The sequence below is a fragment of the Pantherophis guttatus genome, chromosome 8 (assembly GCF_059756535.1).
Source record: "Pantherophis guttatus breed Tessera chromosome 8, ASM5975653v1, whole genome shotgun sequence".
NCBI classification, from domain to species: domain Eukaryota; kingdom Metazoa; phylum Chordata; class Lepidosauria; order Squamata; family Colubridae; genus Pantherophis; species Pantherophis guttatus.
The window spans coordinates 9,568,388-9,588,584 of NC_142070.1; the positions used below are offsets into that span (position 1 = coordinate 9,568,388).

Consider the following 20,197-nt stretch of genomic DNA (forward strand, 5'->3'; position numbering starts at 1 on the left):
AGGCCCGCTCTGTGAGAGCGCACTGGACGGTGGGAGGAAGGCAGGAGATGATCCTGCAGATACCCCGGGCCTAAGCCATGTACGGCTTTATAGGTTAGCACCAGCACCTTAAAATGAAACCGGAGAGCCACAGGCAGCCAGTGCAGCTCGCGCAGGAGAGGTGTCACACGGGAGTATCAAGAAGCCCCCGTAACAACCCGCGCGGCCGCATTCTGTACTAACTGTAGTCTCCGGGTGCATCTTAAGGGCAGCCCCATGTAGAGGGCATTGCAGTAGTCTAGCCGAGACGTGACAAGGGCATGAGTGACCGTGGCAAGGGCATCCTGGTCTAGGAAAGGGCGCAACTGGCACACAAGACGTACCTGTGCAAAGGCCCTCCTGGTCACGGCCATCAGATGATCTTCTAAGGATAGCCATGAGTCCAGGAGGACCCCCAGAATGAGGGGGAGTGGCATCACCCCTGGAATCATAAGTGTGAGTGGACTGCAAAGTGCCCAAATTTTGATCATGTGATAGTGGGGAGACTGTAATGGCCGTAACTTTGGGCACCAAGTTCTTTTGTTCAGAATCACATAATGTCAAACAGTCACTTAGCCATGACAAGTTGCTCATCTTATAAGTGATGTGGTACCTCTGGAACTCCATCCATCCATCCACCCATCCCATTTCTACACAGCCTATCTCACCTAAGTGACTATGGATGATTTACAGTTAAGAAAACATTCAGGATATATTCAGAAAGGGTTTGCTTTTGATGGTGAGAAAACTGGATGAAGTATTTAAAAGATGGTTTACAAGGCAATATTGAACCAGATAAATATTTAAAACTGGTAATTGTATAAAAGCTATATTGTAGAACAAAAATGTGAAACTTAAAGTAGTTGAATATGCTATATCAGGATTTCATATGAAATTTGTTTTTCTAGTTTGTATTAACTTCAGCTGCATCATAAAATGTTTCTAAAACTCTTTGCCCCGTATAAACCATTCTGTGAAGCAAAGTTCTGACATTTCATAGGATGTTTGCAGAAGTTTCTATGAAGTTACAGAGTTTACAGTAATAGTTACTTTTTGAATAAAATTTCCTTCTCTGATTATTTCATATGTTGGCTTTCGAAGTTTGGATTCAACAGACTGCTTTAACCTAATTCTTTCTTTCTAAATAAATGAATTTCTGAAATGTGAAAACAATAGGCATTTGTCCTATACTGCATAATTCTTTTTGCAGATTTTCACATAGTTTTATTAAATGGAAGTATACAAGAATATTAGTAATCATTTGAATTATCTTTTAAGAAATAAACTTTAATTTCTTAAATTAAAAAGATGAATTTATTCATAGCACTGTTGTTCTTGTAGGTGGCTTTTCCACGGTACTTCTTGTGCGTACTCATGGTGGAGTTCGATGTGCATTGAAAAGAATGTATGTAAATAATGTGCCTGACCTCAATATCTGCAAAAGGGAAATAACAATAATGGTAAGTTAATATAAGTTTTGTGTTGTACATACAGTATATATGTGTATAGTTTAGAAATGATGCATTAAGTTTGTGATCTAACGTTTGAATTTATTTTCATTGTGCTTAAATGTGGTTTTTTGATATGAGGAAACTACTGTGGTTAAATTATGGAAATGTATTGTAAAAATAGTTTATTGGTGGGTTGTAGCATTCCACATTTTATTTCAACAGTTAATTTTGTCTAAGAGGGTTGGACAATTTGCATTTGTAGAGTTGGAGATAGGTACTCTGTGCTTGAATATACTTTTAAAACAACTTTCTGGAGTCAATTTTGAAAGGCTGCACATTCCTAATTATTAGATCACTTTCAGAAAGAATAAAGGAAATACTGTTTAATTTGTATAAGAGCTTCAATATTTATGCAACTTGTTTCCCCTTTAACCTGGCTTTCTATATAAAACCTCAAATTCATGTTTTGTTGAATTGCTAGATCATGTTAGATAAGCTTTAAGTCAGGGGTGCTTAAATCTGGCCTGCAGGGCCAGCCTGGAAATAGCAAAGGACCAACTCGCGCTGCCTCTGGCAGCCAAAATGGGGTGCAGGGGAGGCTGCATGTAGCACTTTGCTGGCCAAAATGGGGTGCGGGGGGTGTCTCTGGTTTTGGCCAACAGGGTGCTGCAGGAGGCATCTGTCCCGTCTGCCCATCCCAACCCCCCTCCGGCCGGTCCATGGAGAACTACAATGCTGCTCTGGCCCTCGAAGAAATCCAGTTTGACACCCCTGCTTTAAATAATTTAATGATTCTAAACTAATAGATAACACAAAGAGAGTTTCATAGGTTTATTTAGAAGAGATTAAACTATTTCAGATATCACATTGGTGAGATTCTGCATTCAAGATGATAATAGGAAACATACTTATAAAATGTCTAATACATTATAAAATAATTAACTGATGATTAATAGTTTGCATTGAATGATAGTTTGTAATAGAATTTTGTTTTTGATCTTAAAAGTTAGCATATTCTTTTTTTCCTTTATACCTAAGAATGTTTCTCTTTTTACAGAAAGAACTGTCTGGGCACAAGAACATTGTAGGGTATTTGGATTGTGCTGTCAATTCTGTTAGTGATAATGTGTGGGAAGTGCTTATCTTAATGGAATATTGTCGTGGTAGGTACATTTTTGTCATCTTAATAACAAAAATAGTTGGCTAGCATGCAGTGTTTTGGATGAAATTACAGCAGCTTTGGAGATAGTTACTGCAAGGTGAAATAGATTATCCACAGCTAACATTACTTGCCTCCATTTTGTTGCTTCTTATTAGAAAGCAAAAGCGGTCCAAAAATGACAATGATCACTCGTATGTTAGGGCTATATGAAATATTCAGAGCACATTTCATATAGAATCAGTGTTTTAGGTTGATCTGCAGAAGATTCTTTCTCCAATGCGGTGCAATTAATTTAGTTATTTGTGCTTGGACTGCAGTTTATTATCCCTAAACTGAGACTTATTTTGATCAGACTAATTTGTCATTTAAAATTAAATAAAAAATGTTTTGATTCAATTAGTTATTGTGAAATGCTTATGTTAATTGTATTCTTAGTATTTATCTCTAATAAATAATAGATGAAATCTAAACTCTTACTTTGAAAAGCATCATTGTGTTAAGTGTTTCGGGGTTTTGAATATTTAATGTTTCCAATCTTACAGAATTGAATCTAATCTCCTATATAGCATTATTTTTTATTCCTTCTTTGTAGCGGGGCAAATAGTGAATCAGATGAACAAGAGATTACAAACGGGCTTTACTGAATCAGAAGTGCTAAGAATTTTTTGTGATGCCTGTGAAGCTGTTGCTAGGTTGCACCAATGCAAAACTCCCATTGTTCATAGAGATTTGAAGGTGAGAAAAATTGTGACCGAAATCCATGCTGTTCCTGTCTATGAATGAATAATTGTATGGCGTAGTTTGTTTATTCATTATCTTTGCCTTAAACTGTTTATGGCATTATTTAATATGTTTTTTTTTAGCTTTTACTATTAATATTTTAATTCTTGTATAAAATGGGTGACTATATAAATGTTTCAAACAATCAAAGTCTCAGTATATTTGCTCTCATGCAATTTATCTATTAGGTTGCTTATGTCCATGTCTTCTTCCTAAATTCAAAGTCTTAATCGAGTTTAGATAGATGGTGCCTTAAAAAACCCTGTTGTTATTACATCAATTTTGGTTGCTTTGATTTGAGAATACGCTCAACTTGCTGGATGAGATCTAAGAAATTATCTGAATAATTAATTCTTTTTCATCTTGGCTTCTTAAGTTGAGCTGGAAGTTCAATTGAATGGAGGTGGAAAATGATGGCCAAATATATTGAAAAAAATTGCTGTCTTGCTAACAGAAAGAATAGTTTGAAATGCTGTTTTGAAACTGGTAGTAATGATATTATTAATTAGGAAAGTCTTGTGGAAATATTATAACCACTATTTAACACTTGTTTCAGGTATATTCTTTTTGTGTAAAATGCTTGAAAATTTTGGGTTTACTCTAATGGATTACTTATGGGATAAGACTTTACTGTTTTTTTAACTGACAGTAAACTTTAATCTCAACCCTGATTTCTTTCTTCAGTAGTTTAATAGATTAGAGGCCAAATTAATAATAAATTGGGTATGATTGTATTTGCGGGGTTACTGTTAAACAATAGTATTCAGAGAAATTGCTGGCTTCTGAAATAGCTATAATTTATATTTTAAGCATGTCAAGTTCTGGGAATTTGGAGTAATGTATCCTAGTATGCCGATGATAGTTTTGGCTTTCAGCTTGTATCAACTGAGCGAGGATAGATGGTATTGAAGGATTGTCTTATTAAGTAATGGAATAAACTAAAGGCAGTAAGGTAAAGCCATATGTTGACAAGAAGCTGGATAATTTCTGATCTGGGAGATTGATCCTTATTGTGTTCCAGTCCAGATAGTTCTCCCTTTGAAGAAACAGGAATACTGTTTTTTCCAGTTTGTGTCTCTAGAAAATGGTCCAGTATTTTTTAGAGACATAAATGATTCTGGCAACCTAGCACATTTTTAGCAGTCTTGATTTTTCCTGAACAGGATTCTACTAATCACAGAGGAAGCTACTTTTTAATAATATCTACATTACTTTACCCTATCACAGGACTTGACAATAGACTTAGAATAACTTTGAATGTACACTAATCGGCATACATTAAAATGAAATTTTGTTGCATACAGCGCTGAAAGGGTCACCACCTCCAATGTACACTGCATAAACATGACTAAATAAATAAATACAAAATTATGCACATACCCACATATATTATATGACACAGAGAAACAACACCGTCTAGTTCAGATGTATGAATGTACATGGCGAGAAAAATGAATCTTGCAAGTTTACCAGACGGATTGCATAGGGAACAAAGCTGTTAAGGAATCTGGTAGTCCTGCTAGACTTCCTAGACAATCTAGGAAGTTCTCAGGTGTTTGATATAGAAAAGGCATAATTCCTAATCAGATAACATGGAGGTGGTGGTTTACATAAGTTGTACTCTTAAACACATAAGTTGTCCTTAGAAATAGTTAGAAACGCCTACTAGTTTAAAATTAGGGAGTCCTGGTGACACAGTGATTAAAGCGCAGTATTGCAGCTAACTCTGCCCATTGCCAGGAGTTTGATCATGACTGGCTCAAGGTTGACTCAATCTTCCATCCTTCTGAGGTTGGTAACATGAGGACACAGATTGTAACTGACTTAGACAGAATCTTTCTCCCATCACTCTTTATTATAGCATTTATTTGCCACTGAGATTCAAGTGCATTTTAGTCACATGACTCTATAAGCAGGATATACAATCCAATACAGTACAATCTAAATATAAAATATTAGACATATAATCAACCAAATTGGTACATCAATAAATAGTTAAATAATCCAAGGCTAATAGAGTGCCTTCCTTTTGTTCACCAACACATTCTTCATTCTCTTAGTTGTAAAAACTCTGTGAAAAGCAGTTTTAGCCAGTTTTGCTTCCTTTGCTTATCATATTTTATGCCCTTCCATTTCACTTATTAGGTTTCTATAGAAAAGATGAATAGTTCTTGCCAGAGATCTCCAGAAAGCTTTACTTCATGCTTAAAATGTTCATAGAATTATAAAATGTTAAGGTTGGAAGGGACTGTAGAGGTCATCTAATCCAGCAAGAATATATTATAAAACCTAAGGCATATTTCCCTTTTTTCCCACTGAAATTTACCGCTTTCTGGGGCAGCCTATTTCAAGATCTATTATTGTTAGTAAATTCTTCTTTATGTACTGTGGTAGTATCAAGTATCCTCTCCACACACATATGAATTGCATTCAGCACCAACCCTATCAGATGCTGATGTAAAAATGCTTCCTTGTAACTTAAACTTACAATTTAGTCTTCTGTAAACTGGAACAACACTGTGAAATCTACTCAAATTCTATATAACAATCTTGTAAACAGTTTCAAAGTTACTTGGAAAGTCCCACAATCAAAAGTATTAAAGAACATACACAGATGTACACATGTACTTATAATCTTTGCAAATAATCAATACCATAAACTTTAATCTCAAAATCTCTGCTGATTTGGTTTAGTTTGGCTGGCTCTTCTGCAGTTTTTGAGTTTGAGATCATTTGAAAACAAAAGACTTAAGTTATTTTGATTTGCTAAAATTTTATTTTTTTGGCATTACACTCTGCTCTTAATTCTCTTTTATGTTCTTGAGTAGATCTCAGTGCATTTAAAACATGCAAATGTAGGACATACTATTTGGGCAGCTAAACTTAGATAATAGCGTTGGTTGCACTGTCTTTGATAAGTATAAAAGTACTATCTTTAGTACAGTATGTACTATATTTAGTAAGGCAGCGGACAGTGAAGAGTTTATATATAGGGACAGAGATATTAATCTGTGTTCAAACAGATTAATAAATAACAGAAGTAAACCAACTTGTACTTTTTAAAGCACAGCCTCAGGCTGGCTGTGGTTTGTGGAAATTGTTATTCAATATTTATTTTATTTCATAGAATAATACAGTTTGGAATGGACCTTGGAGGTCCTCTAATCGAGTCCTCTCTGCCCACAGCAGGAATCCTTATGTCATCTTGCACTGTCCAACATTGCTTGGAAACCTTCAATAATGGGGCATCCATGACTTCAGAAGACAGACTATTCCACTGGTTAATAGTTCTTGTAGTCAGGACATTCCTAGTTATTTTAAGTTTGTATCTACCACTGTATCTCCCTCCATTTATTTACAAACTTTATAAACTGCTCAAATCAGATTGACTGTGGGTAGCATGCATCTCAGTAGTTCAACAGTACAATAATTTAAATAAATCAGGATAATAATGATATCAGCTGAATCACTGAAGGCTCTGAGAAAGGTGCTGAGAAAGGATAGCATTCTAAGGGAATGTAGGGTAGAGGGCAACCATGCTTCCAGGAAGAGCGCATTCAATAGGGGCTTCTTCTGGAGAGTTCTTCCTCCTGATATAGCCAGCCTTCTTTATTTCTTTTGGGGGCAGAATGTTTGGCAAGCTGATTGCAAGCCGCTTGTTAACTCTTAATCATATGGAGCTTTACTCTTGAGGTGTGAAGTGCATTGCATGTCATAATACAGTATATAAATCTTTACTTGGGGGAATTAAAATAAACATAACATTTAGTTCTTCGTTATAACTCAAACAGCTAAGTGAAAGTGCTTGAAAATTATTAGAACTATATTCTGTGTTTGCGTGTGAATTTGTTGTAAATTGATTTTTGTTTTCTTTTAGGTTGAAAACCTTTTATTGAATGACAGTGGAAACTATGTGCTTTGTGACTTCGGCAGTGCCACTAATAAATTCCTTAACCCTCAGAAAGATGGAGTCAGTGGAGTTGAAGAAGAAATTAAAAAGTAAGTTGCACATCTTAAGGCAGTAGTTTTCTGCATCCTAACAATAACAAAATACATTTTTAAAATATTTGGAAATCTCAGTGCCTGCTTTAAAGTCACAATGTTTTAAAAAGAAATAATGTGTCCAAAGGCTTGGTTCTTTAATTGGATGAATTTCTACATTTAGAAATCTGTTATAGGTAGTCCTCATTTAATGACCATTCATTCAATGGCCATTTGAAGTTATAGTGGTGCTAAACAAATACAGATAGTTCTCAATTTATGACCACAATTGAGCCCAACATTTATGTCGTTAAGTGAGAATTTGTTAAATGGGTTTTGCCCCATTTTACTACATTTCTTGCCATAGTTATTAAGTGAATCACTGCAGTTGATAAGGTAGTAACATGGTTGTTAAGGGAATCTGGCTTCCCCCTTGACTTTGCTTGTCAGAACATGACCCTGGGATACTGCAACTGTCATAAATATAAACCAATTGCCAAACGTTGAATTTTGATCACATAATCATGGGGATGCTGCAAAAGTTGTAACTGTGAAAAATGGTCATAAGTCACTTTTTTCAGTGCCGTTGTACCTTTGAACAGTCAGTAAATGAACTGTTGTAAGTCAAGAAGCACCTGTAGTTGTGTTTTTCAAAGTTACAGCCACTGTAGCACTCAGCTCCTGGTAGTCACATGATCAAAATTCAGGTGCTTAGCTGCCTGTCTGCATTTACAATTCCAGCATGCACTTCAACTCTCCCCCCCCCCTCTCTCTTCCATCTCTATCCCTTTGGCCACTCTGCATTCTGTGACATCCCTCTCCCACTCCTGCTGCCCCCAGCTGACCTTTGGTATCTTTTTCCTTCTGCTATTGATGTGGAGTGCCTTTGCTCTTTGCTATTGTGTGCATCCCTAAATTGCAAAAAGCTAAGCAAAATCATCAGTAATCAAGACATTTTATGTACATATCCAAGTCTGATTTCTTTATCAACCATCCTGAGAAAAATGTGGTATCAAAGAGTGCCATTAAAAAATAATAATAATACCCCACCCTAAAGTACTTTTATTAGTGCAATAGCTGTATAGTTTGGGTTTGTAAAACAGGTCACAGAAGTCATATTTGTGTTTGATTAACTTTTATTCTAAATTATTTGCTTTAAGGTATACCACATTGTCATATAGAGCTCCTGAAATGATCAATCTTTATGGAGGGAAAACAATTACAACCAAGGCAGATATCTGGGTAAGATAAAATGTTTTGCAAGAATTAATAAGAAAAGTGTTGACCAAATCAGTATATCAGAGGAATCCAGAAGTAGCAAGACTCAGGTTTATTGTAATGTTTCTTAATTTCTGTGAGTCTGCTGCGTAAGTGTCTGAATCCAACTCTATACAATTTATAAAAATTTATAAAAATGAAATGGATGACATTTTTATTTATACAATTTATCTATCTATACAATTTATAAAAATGAAATGGGTGACATTTTTAATCTGCCAAATTCAGCGTAGAACATAATTTAAAAAGAATCATGTTTATTTTGGGGTTTTTTTGTTCTAGTGACTAAATTTATAGAAACAATCGATTGGATTTAATCCATTACATTTTGAAATTATTTACCACAAAAGCACTTTTACTAGGACAACTACATTTTGAAGATGTGGAGGTGAAATAAACAACCATCGGAATAAATTGTCATAATGCCACAAGCAACAAAAAAATCAAGAAAAATATTTGTTAAATGAGCAAATGTGACAGAATTATAGTTTAGGAAAAGTTGCTGCTAAATCATTTTATAAATGATCTAAGTAACACAACATGTTTTAACAGATTTATTATATCTACCATGTTTCTCAAAAGACGACCTATCTTGAAAAGAAGCCCTATTACGTTTTTGAGTGCATGCGATCAAATTAAGCTCCACCTACAAAATTAGCCCTAACTAAGACCCTGCCCACCCCAGGGCACATGGTGTGGGACGAGGCACACAGGTAAAAAATAAGCTAGGGTGGGGATGGGAGGATGAACCTACCCTATTTACCAGGCCTCACACACCGCGACACCTGCCTTGCCTTCTTCTGCGGCTGCTTGCCGCCACTCGCACGCATCGTCCTGGCCTCCGTTTTGCCTTCAGATGTCTGCCAACATCTGTTATCTGCAGCCGATAACAGAGCTCTGGATTGGTCTGGAGTTCTATTATCGGCTATAGATGCCTTCCGGCAGGCATCTGAAGGCAAAATGGAGCCTGGGGCAATGCGTGCGAGTGGTGGCAAGCGGCCGCAGAAGAATTGGGCCGGCAGCGGGCTCCTGCTGGGCAGGGCTGCCGGTGCACCTCCGCGAGGTGAGTCAATAATTAGAACACTCCAAAAAGAAGGCCTAGCCATTTTTTCTGGGGTCAGAAGAAAATAAGACCCAGCCTTCTTTTTGGAGAAACATGATAGCAATTGTTCAAACAATATGAAATTGTGATAACAAAACTTATTGCAACTTTTGAAATAGTCTGCTGTTTTTATAGTTCAGTTACTACTATAATGATGTGCTTTTTTAAACAGGCCCTTGGCTGCTTGCTGTATAAACTTTGCTTTTTCACACTTCCCTTTGGTGAGAGTCAGGTTGCTATTTGTGATGGAAGCTTTACCATCCCAGACAATTCGCGTTATTCTCACAGTATGCATTGTTTGATAAGTAAGTAACTGGTACATTTTACCAACTAAACTTTCTATGTGAAACTAAATTGCTACATGTAGGCATAACCAAAACTGATTTCTTTGGTTATTGCATATTTCATTACGCAGACTTCCAATGTAGCCAAAGAAATAATGTACATTGTAATATTATAAAATATTGAAGTAAATATTATTTATGAATTGGAATAATATTTTGGAAAATGAGTTTTATGTATATTTTATGAGTTTTTTTCATAAAAAATACATAATCTTTTTTTTTGATTACAATGGATACACAATTTTTTTTAAAAAAATCAAGACTTGCTCTTTCCCTCTCTTTATTATTAACTACTTTATATTTATATAAAAACATTTTTATATAAAAATAAAAATTCCAATGTTCTGGGACGCAATTCAGGTATATATTGGAATATTCATTTAAATACAGATTAGCATCACTGTATATATCAGGAGTGTTAAACTGGCGGCCCACGACCTGGATGCGTCATGCACAGGCCACGACCACCCTAGCTCTGCAAAGGGGAAAAACGTCACAATATGTCACAAGATGGCAATGTTACGTGATACTGTGAATTTGACACCTGTGGTATAGATAATCCTTTTAGATTGTTTGTTTCCCTCCAAAAAGCTTTGAAGGGTGAAAAATTTCCTTAAAACTGCTTTTATTTATTCCCTTGGTTTCTGAGAAAAAAGCAAAATATAAAAAAATATTCCTAGGCAAGAAACGCAGTGTTTTCCATACAAAACAACACTGTTGCTACTTTATGGTCTTTATATTATATTAGTTTTTTATTTTTTAATAAATTTACGGACACTTCTAAAATTCTGTTTTCACTTTGTCATTATGGGGTGTAGATTAATAAGAAAAAAAGAATTTCAACAACCGTAGAATCAGGTGCAGCGTAACAAAATTGACAAAAGCGAAGGAAATCTGAATACTACATATTAGTTGTAGTTGTAGTGAAGCTGATAGTTCTGGAAAACAGAATAGGAAAAGTATCCAATTTCCTTTCTTCTTCAGCATTTCTGTAGAGAGGGTGCTAAACTTAAGATGTGCTTTTATTTATATATTATTTTATTTATTATTTATATATATATATTATTTATATTATTCAAAGCTAACAGGTCTTGTTATATCATATTTTGTTTCCCAACTTCCTTCTTCACCCCCTTCATTCTTATCTTTACATGAGCATTCTAATTTATACTTATATTTCAATGGCTATTTGTGTATAATCAGACTTCTTTTCTATTAATACCTTGTTTTCTCTTCCCCCTCCTTTTCTAGGGAAAGTTATTGTTGCAAATATAAATAGAATATTTTTTTTTACAGATTTGTAAAATCCACCCATAAAATAAATTTAGAAAGTTCAAACCACTTTTCTTTTTAAAAAAATTCCATTAATTTATAAACTGAAAAAAATACAGATATATGAAAAGTGATAGTTCATTTTTGTGTAGGCTCACTTTGCTTTCAAACTAAAAATACATTCACCCTCTAGAGTGTTTATACAGGGAATGATACTAAAATTTTTGATTGTCTGTAGCTTAATCCTGACCAGTACAGATGAGACTCTTTTCGGAATCTAAAAAATAATAGAGTTAAGAAGTAAAGAATCTCAGGGAAAATTGCTTCATTGTCATGCAGTCATGAAATATACATTGTGATGATTTTCTAGGTAGAATTGATGTGGTGTTTTACTTGCTTGAGAATGATACAATACGAGAGAGGTAGGGCATTCAAGAATACCTAACCTTGATAGTTTAAGGGTGTGGAAAGTTAAAATTGGTACCATAAATTAGGCATGAAAGATAATTTACAGAGGTGCAAAATGGTGATTAAGATAAATTTTTGAAGCAGTTTAGAATAATTTAGCTGTTAAGTTATGGAGGCATGAAATTAGCCAAATCTAATTTAAAAAGAAAAAAACCCTGTAGTTTTGTTGTTAGATAAAACTGGTACAAAGTTCACAGTGTGGCTTATGGATGGATGTAAGAATATTACATAAAATAATGTAACGACAATTAAGAGGAATCAATCCAGTCACTCTATTCTCTTAACATCCATACCTGGCTATAGTACTTCCTTAATCTGTAGAAAATAATGTAATTAGAACTCAGAGGTAACTATAAACTCAATTTATTCTTAATAAACTTGGTTGCCTTAACGACTTCTCACTTTTATGTTAATAATTTAATTTGCTGTACTCAACAGGATACATGCTTGAACCAGATCAAGAGCGAAGACCTGATATCTTTCAAGTAGCTTATTTTGCCTTTAAACTCGCCAAAAAGGATTGCCCAATTTTAAACATGAATGTAAGTAGATCTGTATTTGTGCTTTCTTTGACACAGTAATTCTTGTTCAGAATAATAAGTAGGACTGGTAATCAGGTTTACTTTTAAAAAAAAATTAATTCATCTTCCTCTGTTGAAAAAAACCCCATATCTTTTAACAAATGTAGTATTGACAAAGGAAGAGTTTATTTTTAAAAGTTACTGAATAAGATAATGTATGCTTGTATTGATCATAGGAAACATGATATGCATTTTTAATGCACTTGATATAGTGCATTATACATCATCATGGCCTCATTTCCAAGATATGCTTGTGTCATTAAATAATTGACCAAGTTAAGAGCTATTCACCTGACCTTGTTTCTTAACAACAAAAACAAAGTTAAAAATGCAGAATACAACTGTACAGGTGGTCTTTGAATTACAATGGTAATTGGGTCTGGAATTTCCTTCACTAAGCAGTGTGATCATAAAGCCACCATTATAAAGCCACCTCCGTTGCTCTGCACTCTGCAAGCAGGGATGGGCTGCTGTGGGTTCGCAGGGGTTTGGGAGAACCTCTAGCTAGGATTCTGTGCAGTTCGGAGAACCCCCAAATCCCACTCCTGGCTGGCCCGTCCCACCCCACCCCTCCCAGGAGTCCCCAAGCGGGCCGTTTTGGATGCAGGTAAGTGCAGGGCGTGCGCGGAGGCGTGGGGAGGGTGAAAAACGGGCCTACTGGAAGTTCGGGCCCGTTTCTGGCCTTCAGAGGGCCTCCGGAGCCTGGGGAGGCTGTTTTTGCCTTCCCGGAGGCTCGAGAAAAGCCTCTGGAGCCTGGGGAGGGCAAAAACGCCCCCCTGCCGTGGTGCTGGAGGCCGACAACGCCACGCCCACCTAGCAACCGGGCAGAGAACCCCTTGCTAAAATTTTTGAAGCCCACCCCTTGCTGCTCTCAGGTGACTTTCACCATCTTTCCACTATTGACGAGGGTATCTGGCCTCTCCTTATGTGAGGCAGCTGACAGCCACACCAAATCTGCTTTTATGTCATTCTTTAAATAGCACATACTGTTCCTGTGATACTTTAGAACAGAGGTGTCAAGCCCACGGCCTGGAGGCATCACACGCTGGCCATGTCCACCCCCGGTTTAGCAAAGGGGGAAAAAAGTCACTATATGTCATGTGACGATGTGAGACCATGACTTTGACACCCCTGCTTTATAGAAGGTTTCGGAGACCTTCTGAAACCTCACAAGGAGGCTGCAGCCCCAGATAATACCATATATGGGTTTCTTTGTTTATTGTTGGTATGCAATGTGATTATGTTCAAGTTGGTATGATATAACACTTTTCTATTACTATCTTTATTTCCAAAATAAAGCTATTAATAACATGCGCTCGTTTATTTCCCCAAGAATTCTCCTCTCCCTTCAACTCTTCCTGAGCCCTTGACAGCTAGTGAGGCTGCTGCTAAGAAAAGCCAAATAAAAGCTAGGTAAGTGCAATATTTTTATTAATAATTCAGTGCACTTTTTGGCATAGTATTAAACTTCATTATGCAAAGCTTTGTCCTGTGGTCACAGATGCTCCCTCCTGAACACAATTTCCCCTGGCACTGCTGTGAGTCCAGGAAAGCTCCTAGTTCCATGTAGAACATAGTTCTATTGAGAATCAGAATTGGTACAACACTATGGTCAGCCAGCTGCTGAATGAATAGCCCCTTGCTCTTGCTTGGGTTGAATCCAAGCTGGTTTCTCCACATATAATCCTTCCAGAGCAGTTCCCATTTCCCACTGGCTTCATGCAGATTTTAAAGGGAATGAAGGGAAAGCTGAAGCCTAGAATCCCCCATGATGAATTGACCCCCTCTCCTCTACAACAGTTGATGGACAGAACCTGCCCACTCAGGAACCGTGTTGTTATTGTGCAGTGCTTTCAATCCTTGTGGGTGGTCCTGAAGCTAACAGTACCAAAGGTTGCCAAAAGGTCCACTAAAATGAGGGTGGCCATGCTCCCTCCATCTTGGCTTGAATCTACACTTGTGATAGTTCTGGATCATAAGCGTCTTCCAGAATGTTTTTGTTGCTCCACTTTCTTTCTTTTTTAACATTAATTATATGAAAAGTTTTTTAAAGAGCAGATTAAAATCAACAAAAACTTAATATAAAGGGAGGAAAAAAGCTTCCAATTTTCTTTCCAGATATGATTACAAAGCCATCTCTTACTTTGTGCTTACAAAAAAAGAAAAGCTCACTTTTTATCGATTTTTTCCTAATCGTCGAAATCACAAATCATTTGCATTTTTTTCTGTGTCATACAAAAAGTCTACAAAGGGGATTGTCAGACAGCCATAAATGTAGATATTGGTTTTTTTTCTGTAGTCAAGGAAGTCAACTTAGCCTTTTCTGCAAGTCCATCCTCTTCACAATCATTCCTCCATTGTGGGTGGTGTTGAATCTTTCCACTTTAGAGCATATAGTAATCTCACCGCAGTGGTCAAATAGGTTGCTGCACCACTTTCTCTTCAATGTGAAAGTTGGAAATTGGATGAAATATTTATATCCATTAGCATGTCCAACATTAGTGTATTTAGAGCAGATCTCTTAAGAGGGGGATGGATCAACCTCTTGTTAAGACTGCTGGAATTCACCTGTCTCACAGAGAGACATTGACAGTTCCTTGGATTTTGGCTGTTTAACCTGGCAGGAGATATCAGGGTAGATATCAAATCTACAAACGGGAGAACTAAAACCGCAAGGAACCCTATCCCTTTTTTGTGAGTTCCACTGGTTTTAGAACTTTCCAGATAATATTACCAAATTAGATGAACTTTTGGCTGCTAAGCTTCCAACTCAGAGTGAATATAAGTGATTTTACTTATAAAACTGCTACTCACTAAAGTAGGAAGACATGATTTCAGCCAGCAAACATTCTGCAGATGCAATAGGGGAAGAAAATAAATTCTACTTCACCACTCTTAACGTCGCCGAGTAGCAGGCTTATATTTAAGGGCATCCCTGTGTCCAGACATGTTCTCTCCTCATCTACCAACACAGTATTGCTCCAGGCATCTTGGAGCTCCCATATTTTCCTCTGCCTTTCACTCTTTGTTCTCTTGCATATATGTAAGAGAAAGGGTACTTGAGACAAGGATTGTCCATTTAAAGAGAATAATCCGGTATATTTATAAAATCAAATATTTGCTCTTGAATGGTTTCCATTGTTAATAATCTGATTTTGCTTTTTTCCCCCTGCAATGGTTTATTATTGTAGAAACTCAATTTGCACACACTGGGGTACATTTGAAGGTAAACGGAGTGGCACAATCAGGAGTTTGAGTCATTACAGCATGTTACACAGGCGCCCTCTTGTGATAATTGCGAAGAATAAACATATATGATGTATGTATATGTATACACACATACTCTTAAATACACAAGTGTACATGCACACAGACACACTGCCTCCCAATGCACAATTTTGAAGGCATAGAAAAAAATATGAAAGATGTTTATGTATCGCATAATTTAAATAAATTAAGCAGAGATATTTCTAACTTGTGCTTTTTATGATTTTTTTTTTTGCATAATAAGGAATAGGGGTAGAAGCCAGAACATTTTCCTGTTTTAAAACTCTATTTCAAACTGTTCAGAGTAAAAAATTCAGTATATTTTTAAAGAAAACAAGCAGTAGTAAAGAATTCTCTTTGTCTCTTGCTGTGCTTCTTAACTAGACATGATGCATATTAATATAACAGGATGCTGAAAAAAAGGATACAGAGATGAAATTATCTATACTTCCACTGCCAGACTACTAGGCTCTTATTGTGAAACAAGGCCTGGTGACAAGGATTATTCTACCCTTTCAACTGTGACATGTTGTTGTTGTTATTGCTCAGCATTGAGACACAATAGGCTGGTTATGGGGTGAAGAAACACTATTTCCATTCACGCTCTCTTGGTCTCATAGCTGGGAAGAGGAAAAGCTGGTTTTATTTTTATTCGTTTGAAATGTATAAGCTGCCTCAGTCAGCACAGAAACTCTAGGCAATGTGCCACAAAATATACTTTGAAAACAATGTCAAAATGCACAAGCAAAATGGCATAATAATTAGATAATTACAATGCATCTGTTAGTCAATTAGTAAAAGCGGGGTCACAAATCACCTTGGCCAGGACCTGCTGAAAAAAATCAGGTTTTTAAGGGTTCCTTAAAGGACAGCAAGATTGTAGCTTCTGGACTTTGGGCAATATACTTCCAGCAAGTAAGGGTGGCCACAGAGAAGGCCTTTGTTGAAGTACTGTTGCCTCTGGTGCCTGTGATCCTGCTGGGTCTTACCAGATGGATAGAAAGAGATAGAAAAAGGTGATCCCATAGGTATCCAGGCCCCAAGCCAAACAGAACTTAATAGATCCTTGAATTGTAGCCAGTAGCAAACCAGCAACCAATGCAGTTTGTGTCGTAGAGGTATCACATAGATGGAATTAAGTCACCCCTGCCTTGGGACCAACTATAGTTTTTGGGTGGTCTTTAAGGGAAACCCTGCGCTCAGCATATTGCAGCAGTTCAAACAAGATGCAACTACCTATTTCACTCCCCCACACTCCTGGCCTTCTGGAATAGCCTTAAAAACTGGCTCTGCTTGGAGGTCTGTGGCCCCAATAGGGGCTGTCTATGCAGGGGGTGGCTGATGGGATAATCTTTCTTAATTTGTAATTATTTTGTATTATCTTTTTATTATGCTGCAAGACACCCAGAGTTGCTATAACTGTGAGATGTGTGGCATATAAAATACATAACTAACTGACTAACTAAATTAGAAACATTGTGAGTTGGGGAGCTGTATTTGTCAGCTCAGTAATCTTTGTGAAATTCTTAGACACCTTTACCACCCATATTATTCTGTACATTGGCTAAAAAAAGATTATAACAAAGTTCCTTCTTAATTTCTTTTGTTAGAATAACAGATGCCATTGGACCAACAGAAACCTCAATAGCACCACGTCAGAGACCAAAGGCCAATACGAGCACTGCCACTTCTAGTGTACTTACAATTCAGAGCTCAGCCACACCAGTAAAAGTGCCAGTTCCTGGTGATTTTAACAATGAACACAAAGGTAATTTCTCAAACTAATGCAGTGAACTGCAAGGAGCTTCTTTTGGTAACAAGTAGAAATCATTGTTACTTTATTCCAGAATTAGAAGGCACCAGCAGTTGTAAATGTGTAAGAATCAAGCAATTGTGGGGTTTCCCTATGCTTAAATGGATTTTAGCACAGTATGAGGGAAATTGCTACCACAGAGTTGTGAAAACGTGTTATTGTTTTGAAAAGCAATGCATCTAGTTAAAAATTTCTTTGTAGCAAACAGTTCACTCATCCCAAAATAAATGTAGTCTTGTTAATATTTCAGGAGATAATGTTACATTTCAAATAATATTGTGGAGTTCTTAGCAAAAACATTAATGTGCATTTTAAAATGTTCTAGGAGCCTCAAAGGTTGGAAATGGACACGAGAGCGTATTATCGCCGGGAACCCCACAGCAAAACAGAGTATTGCAACAACTGCAGCAAGGTGACTGGAGACTACAGCAGCTGCATCATTTACATCAGCAACAGCAACAACAACAATTGCTCCATGATTCATACGTGCAGCAGGTAACGTTGTGGTTGAGCTGTGACGTGTAATCGCGCTTTGATTTTGCCTCTTCTACTTTCTTTAAAACTTAAATCTTGTAACCTATCTGTCTTCCTTGCCATTTCGCAGAATGCTTGTTGATTTGTAATGCTCTGAATTTGTGTTGTGCCTGTTTGCTATTTCTAGCATTTTTATGTGGAGCGTAGAGAATGTGAAACTCAGAGTAGGAACAGCCCTCTAACCCCAACCCCCCCCAAACTACCCTGTTTCCCCAAAAATACGACCTATCCCAAATGTAAGTCCTAGCTTGATTTTTACATGTACGCCCAATATAAGCCCTACCCCAAAATAAGCCCTACTTAAGACCCTGCCCACCCCAGGGTGCACGGGTAAAAATTAAGCTATGGGGGGTGGGGGTGGAGCTACCCTACTGCTTACCTTCGGACAGTTGCAGCCAGGCCTTGTACACCATGACACCTGCCTTGCCGGTCCATTTCTTCTGCCTGCAAGGCTTTCCTGAAGGCCTCTGCAACCGATAACAGAGCTGCAGAAGCCTTCAGGAAAGCCTTGCTGGCCGCAGAAGAAGTTTCTGAAGGCCTCTGACAGCGAAAAGGGCTGGGGACGACGTATGCAAGTGAGTTGAGTCAGTGGATGACATCCCTCCCCAAAATAAGACCTGGTGCCTTTTTTGGTGGCCCCCCAAAAAAAGTAAGACCCGGTCTTATTTCCGGAGAAACACGGTAGCTTACCTTGAGTCTGTTTTGTTCACAGTAAAGATTTTAGCAATTACTAGAAAATTCCACTGTGGCTTCCCCTGATTTTTTTCCGAATTGCCAAAAACAGTTTTGTTTGTGGGTAAATTTCACTTGATTGAGCAGCATTTGTGATTTATGCAAATGTTTTCTTTTTCAATTACAGTATCAGCAAGCAATGCAGCAGCATGTCGTTCAACAGCAGCTTTTGATACGCTCTGGGTATCAGCAGCAGCCCCCTCCTCCATATCCTGCTATGGTAAATCACTTTGGGAAACCAAATAAAACCCATCTAGCTAAGAAAGGGAAGTTTGGACTGTAAAATAGTTAGATTGCGCTGGTTAACTTCATCTAATTTATTAGACTTTACTTAAAGTAAAACCATTTTGTAAAACCATTTCTTGTTCACTATAGCAAATCAATGAGTTGAGAGTGAATTTAACAGTATTATGTAAATAAATGAAACTCAGAATATATAAATCTAGTGGCTTTTAGCGGAGCCTCATGTTAAAGATATATATTCTCTTCTGGTTCCTTATTTTTCTGTGCTGCCATTTTTTTTTTACCTTGGCTTATAAAACAGTGAATACATGTGAAGAAAATGATACATCTTCAGTTTTCAATCCCTTCCATATTATTTAATTCCCATAATATTTAATTATAGAAGAAAAACTTTACTTCCTGAAAAACAAATTGTCTGTAAGGCTTTTTTGGTCAAAATAAATAGACATCATCCTCGACTTAAAACCGGAATTGAATCTGGAATTATGGTCGTAAGTTGTTGCAGTTGTAAGTCATGTGACTGAACATGTTTTTTTTGGCATAAGTGAATCCAATGGGCATTTTTTTGCTGGAAAGCAGAAGTAAATATTGATAACAGGAAAAATACCCATCAAAAAGAGCAATATTTGTTCAATATTGCATGTTTTTGATGAAGATTTCCCCCCACCCCCAAGAATGTGCTGCTACATCAATTTATGTTCATCATAATGTGGAACTAGATGAATAGGCATACTTTAATTGTGCTAATTATGTAACTATTAATTAACTGGTTTCATTTCCTACCATTTAATTTATTTTAACCGCTTGTTTGTTTTTTAATGCCAGTATAAATTCCAGATGTTTGTGTTTTTGTGTTAATTCAGTTAAGATGTTCATTTTCTGTACAAGGTATGATTGGGATTATTTGTTTAAGATTTACATGAGGTAGTGTTTTGTAGTTCTGACATTCTTCTCCTTCTCCTTTGAGATGCAGCAGTACCAACAAGCTCTTCTACAGCAACAGGTCCTTGGGAATCAGTTGCCACCACCGAAACGTTCTCCTGAATTTCTTACCTCTCCTCAGGAGTTTTCACCAGCCTTAATCTCTCATTCTAAATCCTTTCCAGCTCATGTTGGTGCAGCTCTGGATGCTCCTTATTCCACAAACAGGCAAGCTTCCTCAACTCATGTT

At 36.9% G+C, this 20,197-nt stretch overlaps 1 protein-coding gene across 2 annotated transcripts in view; it reads left to right on the forward strand.

Annotated features, from left to right (window-relative positions):
- The window catches only part of BMP2K (BMP2 inducible kinase), a 58,938-nt gene that overhangs the window by 17,731 nt on the left and 21,010 nt on the right, over window positions 1–20,197 (forward strand). Inside the window, exons 2-13 of one of the 2 annotated variants that reach the window (XM_060687006.2) lie at window positions 1,360–1,478; window positions 2,527–2,632; window positions 3,224–3,366; window positions 7,289–7,410; window positions 8,553–8,634; window positions 9,945–10,077; window positions 12,295–12,398; window positions 13,771–13,850; window positions 17,315–17,472; window positions 17,843–18,012; window positions 18,911–19,003; window positions 19,994–20,175. In XM_060687006.2, the coding sequence (XP_060542989.2) occupies window positions 1,360–1,478; window positions 2,527–2,632; window positions 3,224–3,366; window positions 7,289–7,410; window positions 8,553–8,634; window positions 9,945–10,077; window positions 12,295–12,398; window positions 13,771–13,850; window positions 17,315–17,472; window positions 17,843–18,012; window positions 18,911–19,003; window positions 19,994–20,175 (1,492 nt within the window). The remainder of the gene's footprint in view (window positions 1–1,359; window positions 1,479–2,526; window positions 2,633–3,223; window positions 3,367–7,288; window positions 7,411–8,552; window positions 8,635–9,944; window positions 10,078–12,294; window positions 12,399–13,770; window positions 13,851–17,314; window positions 17,473–17,842; window positions 18,013–18,910; window positions 19,004–19,993; window positions 20,176–20,197) is intronic. The other variant, XM_087874916.1, reaches the window with a different exon arrangement.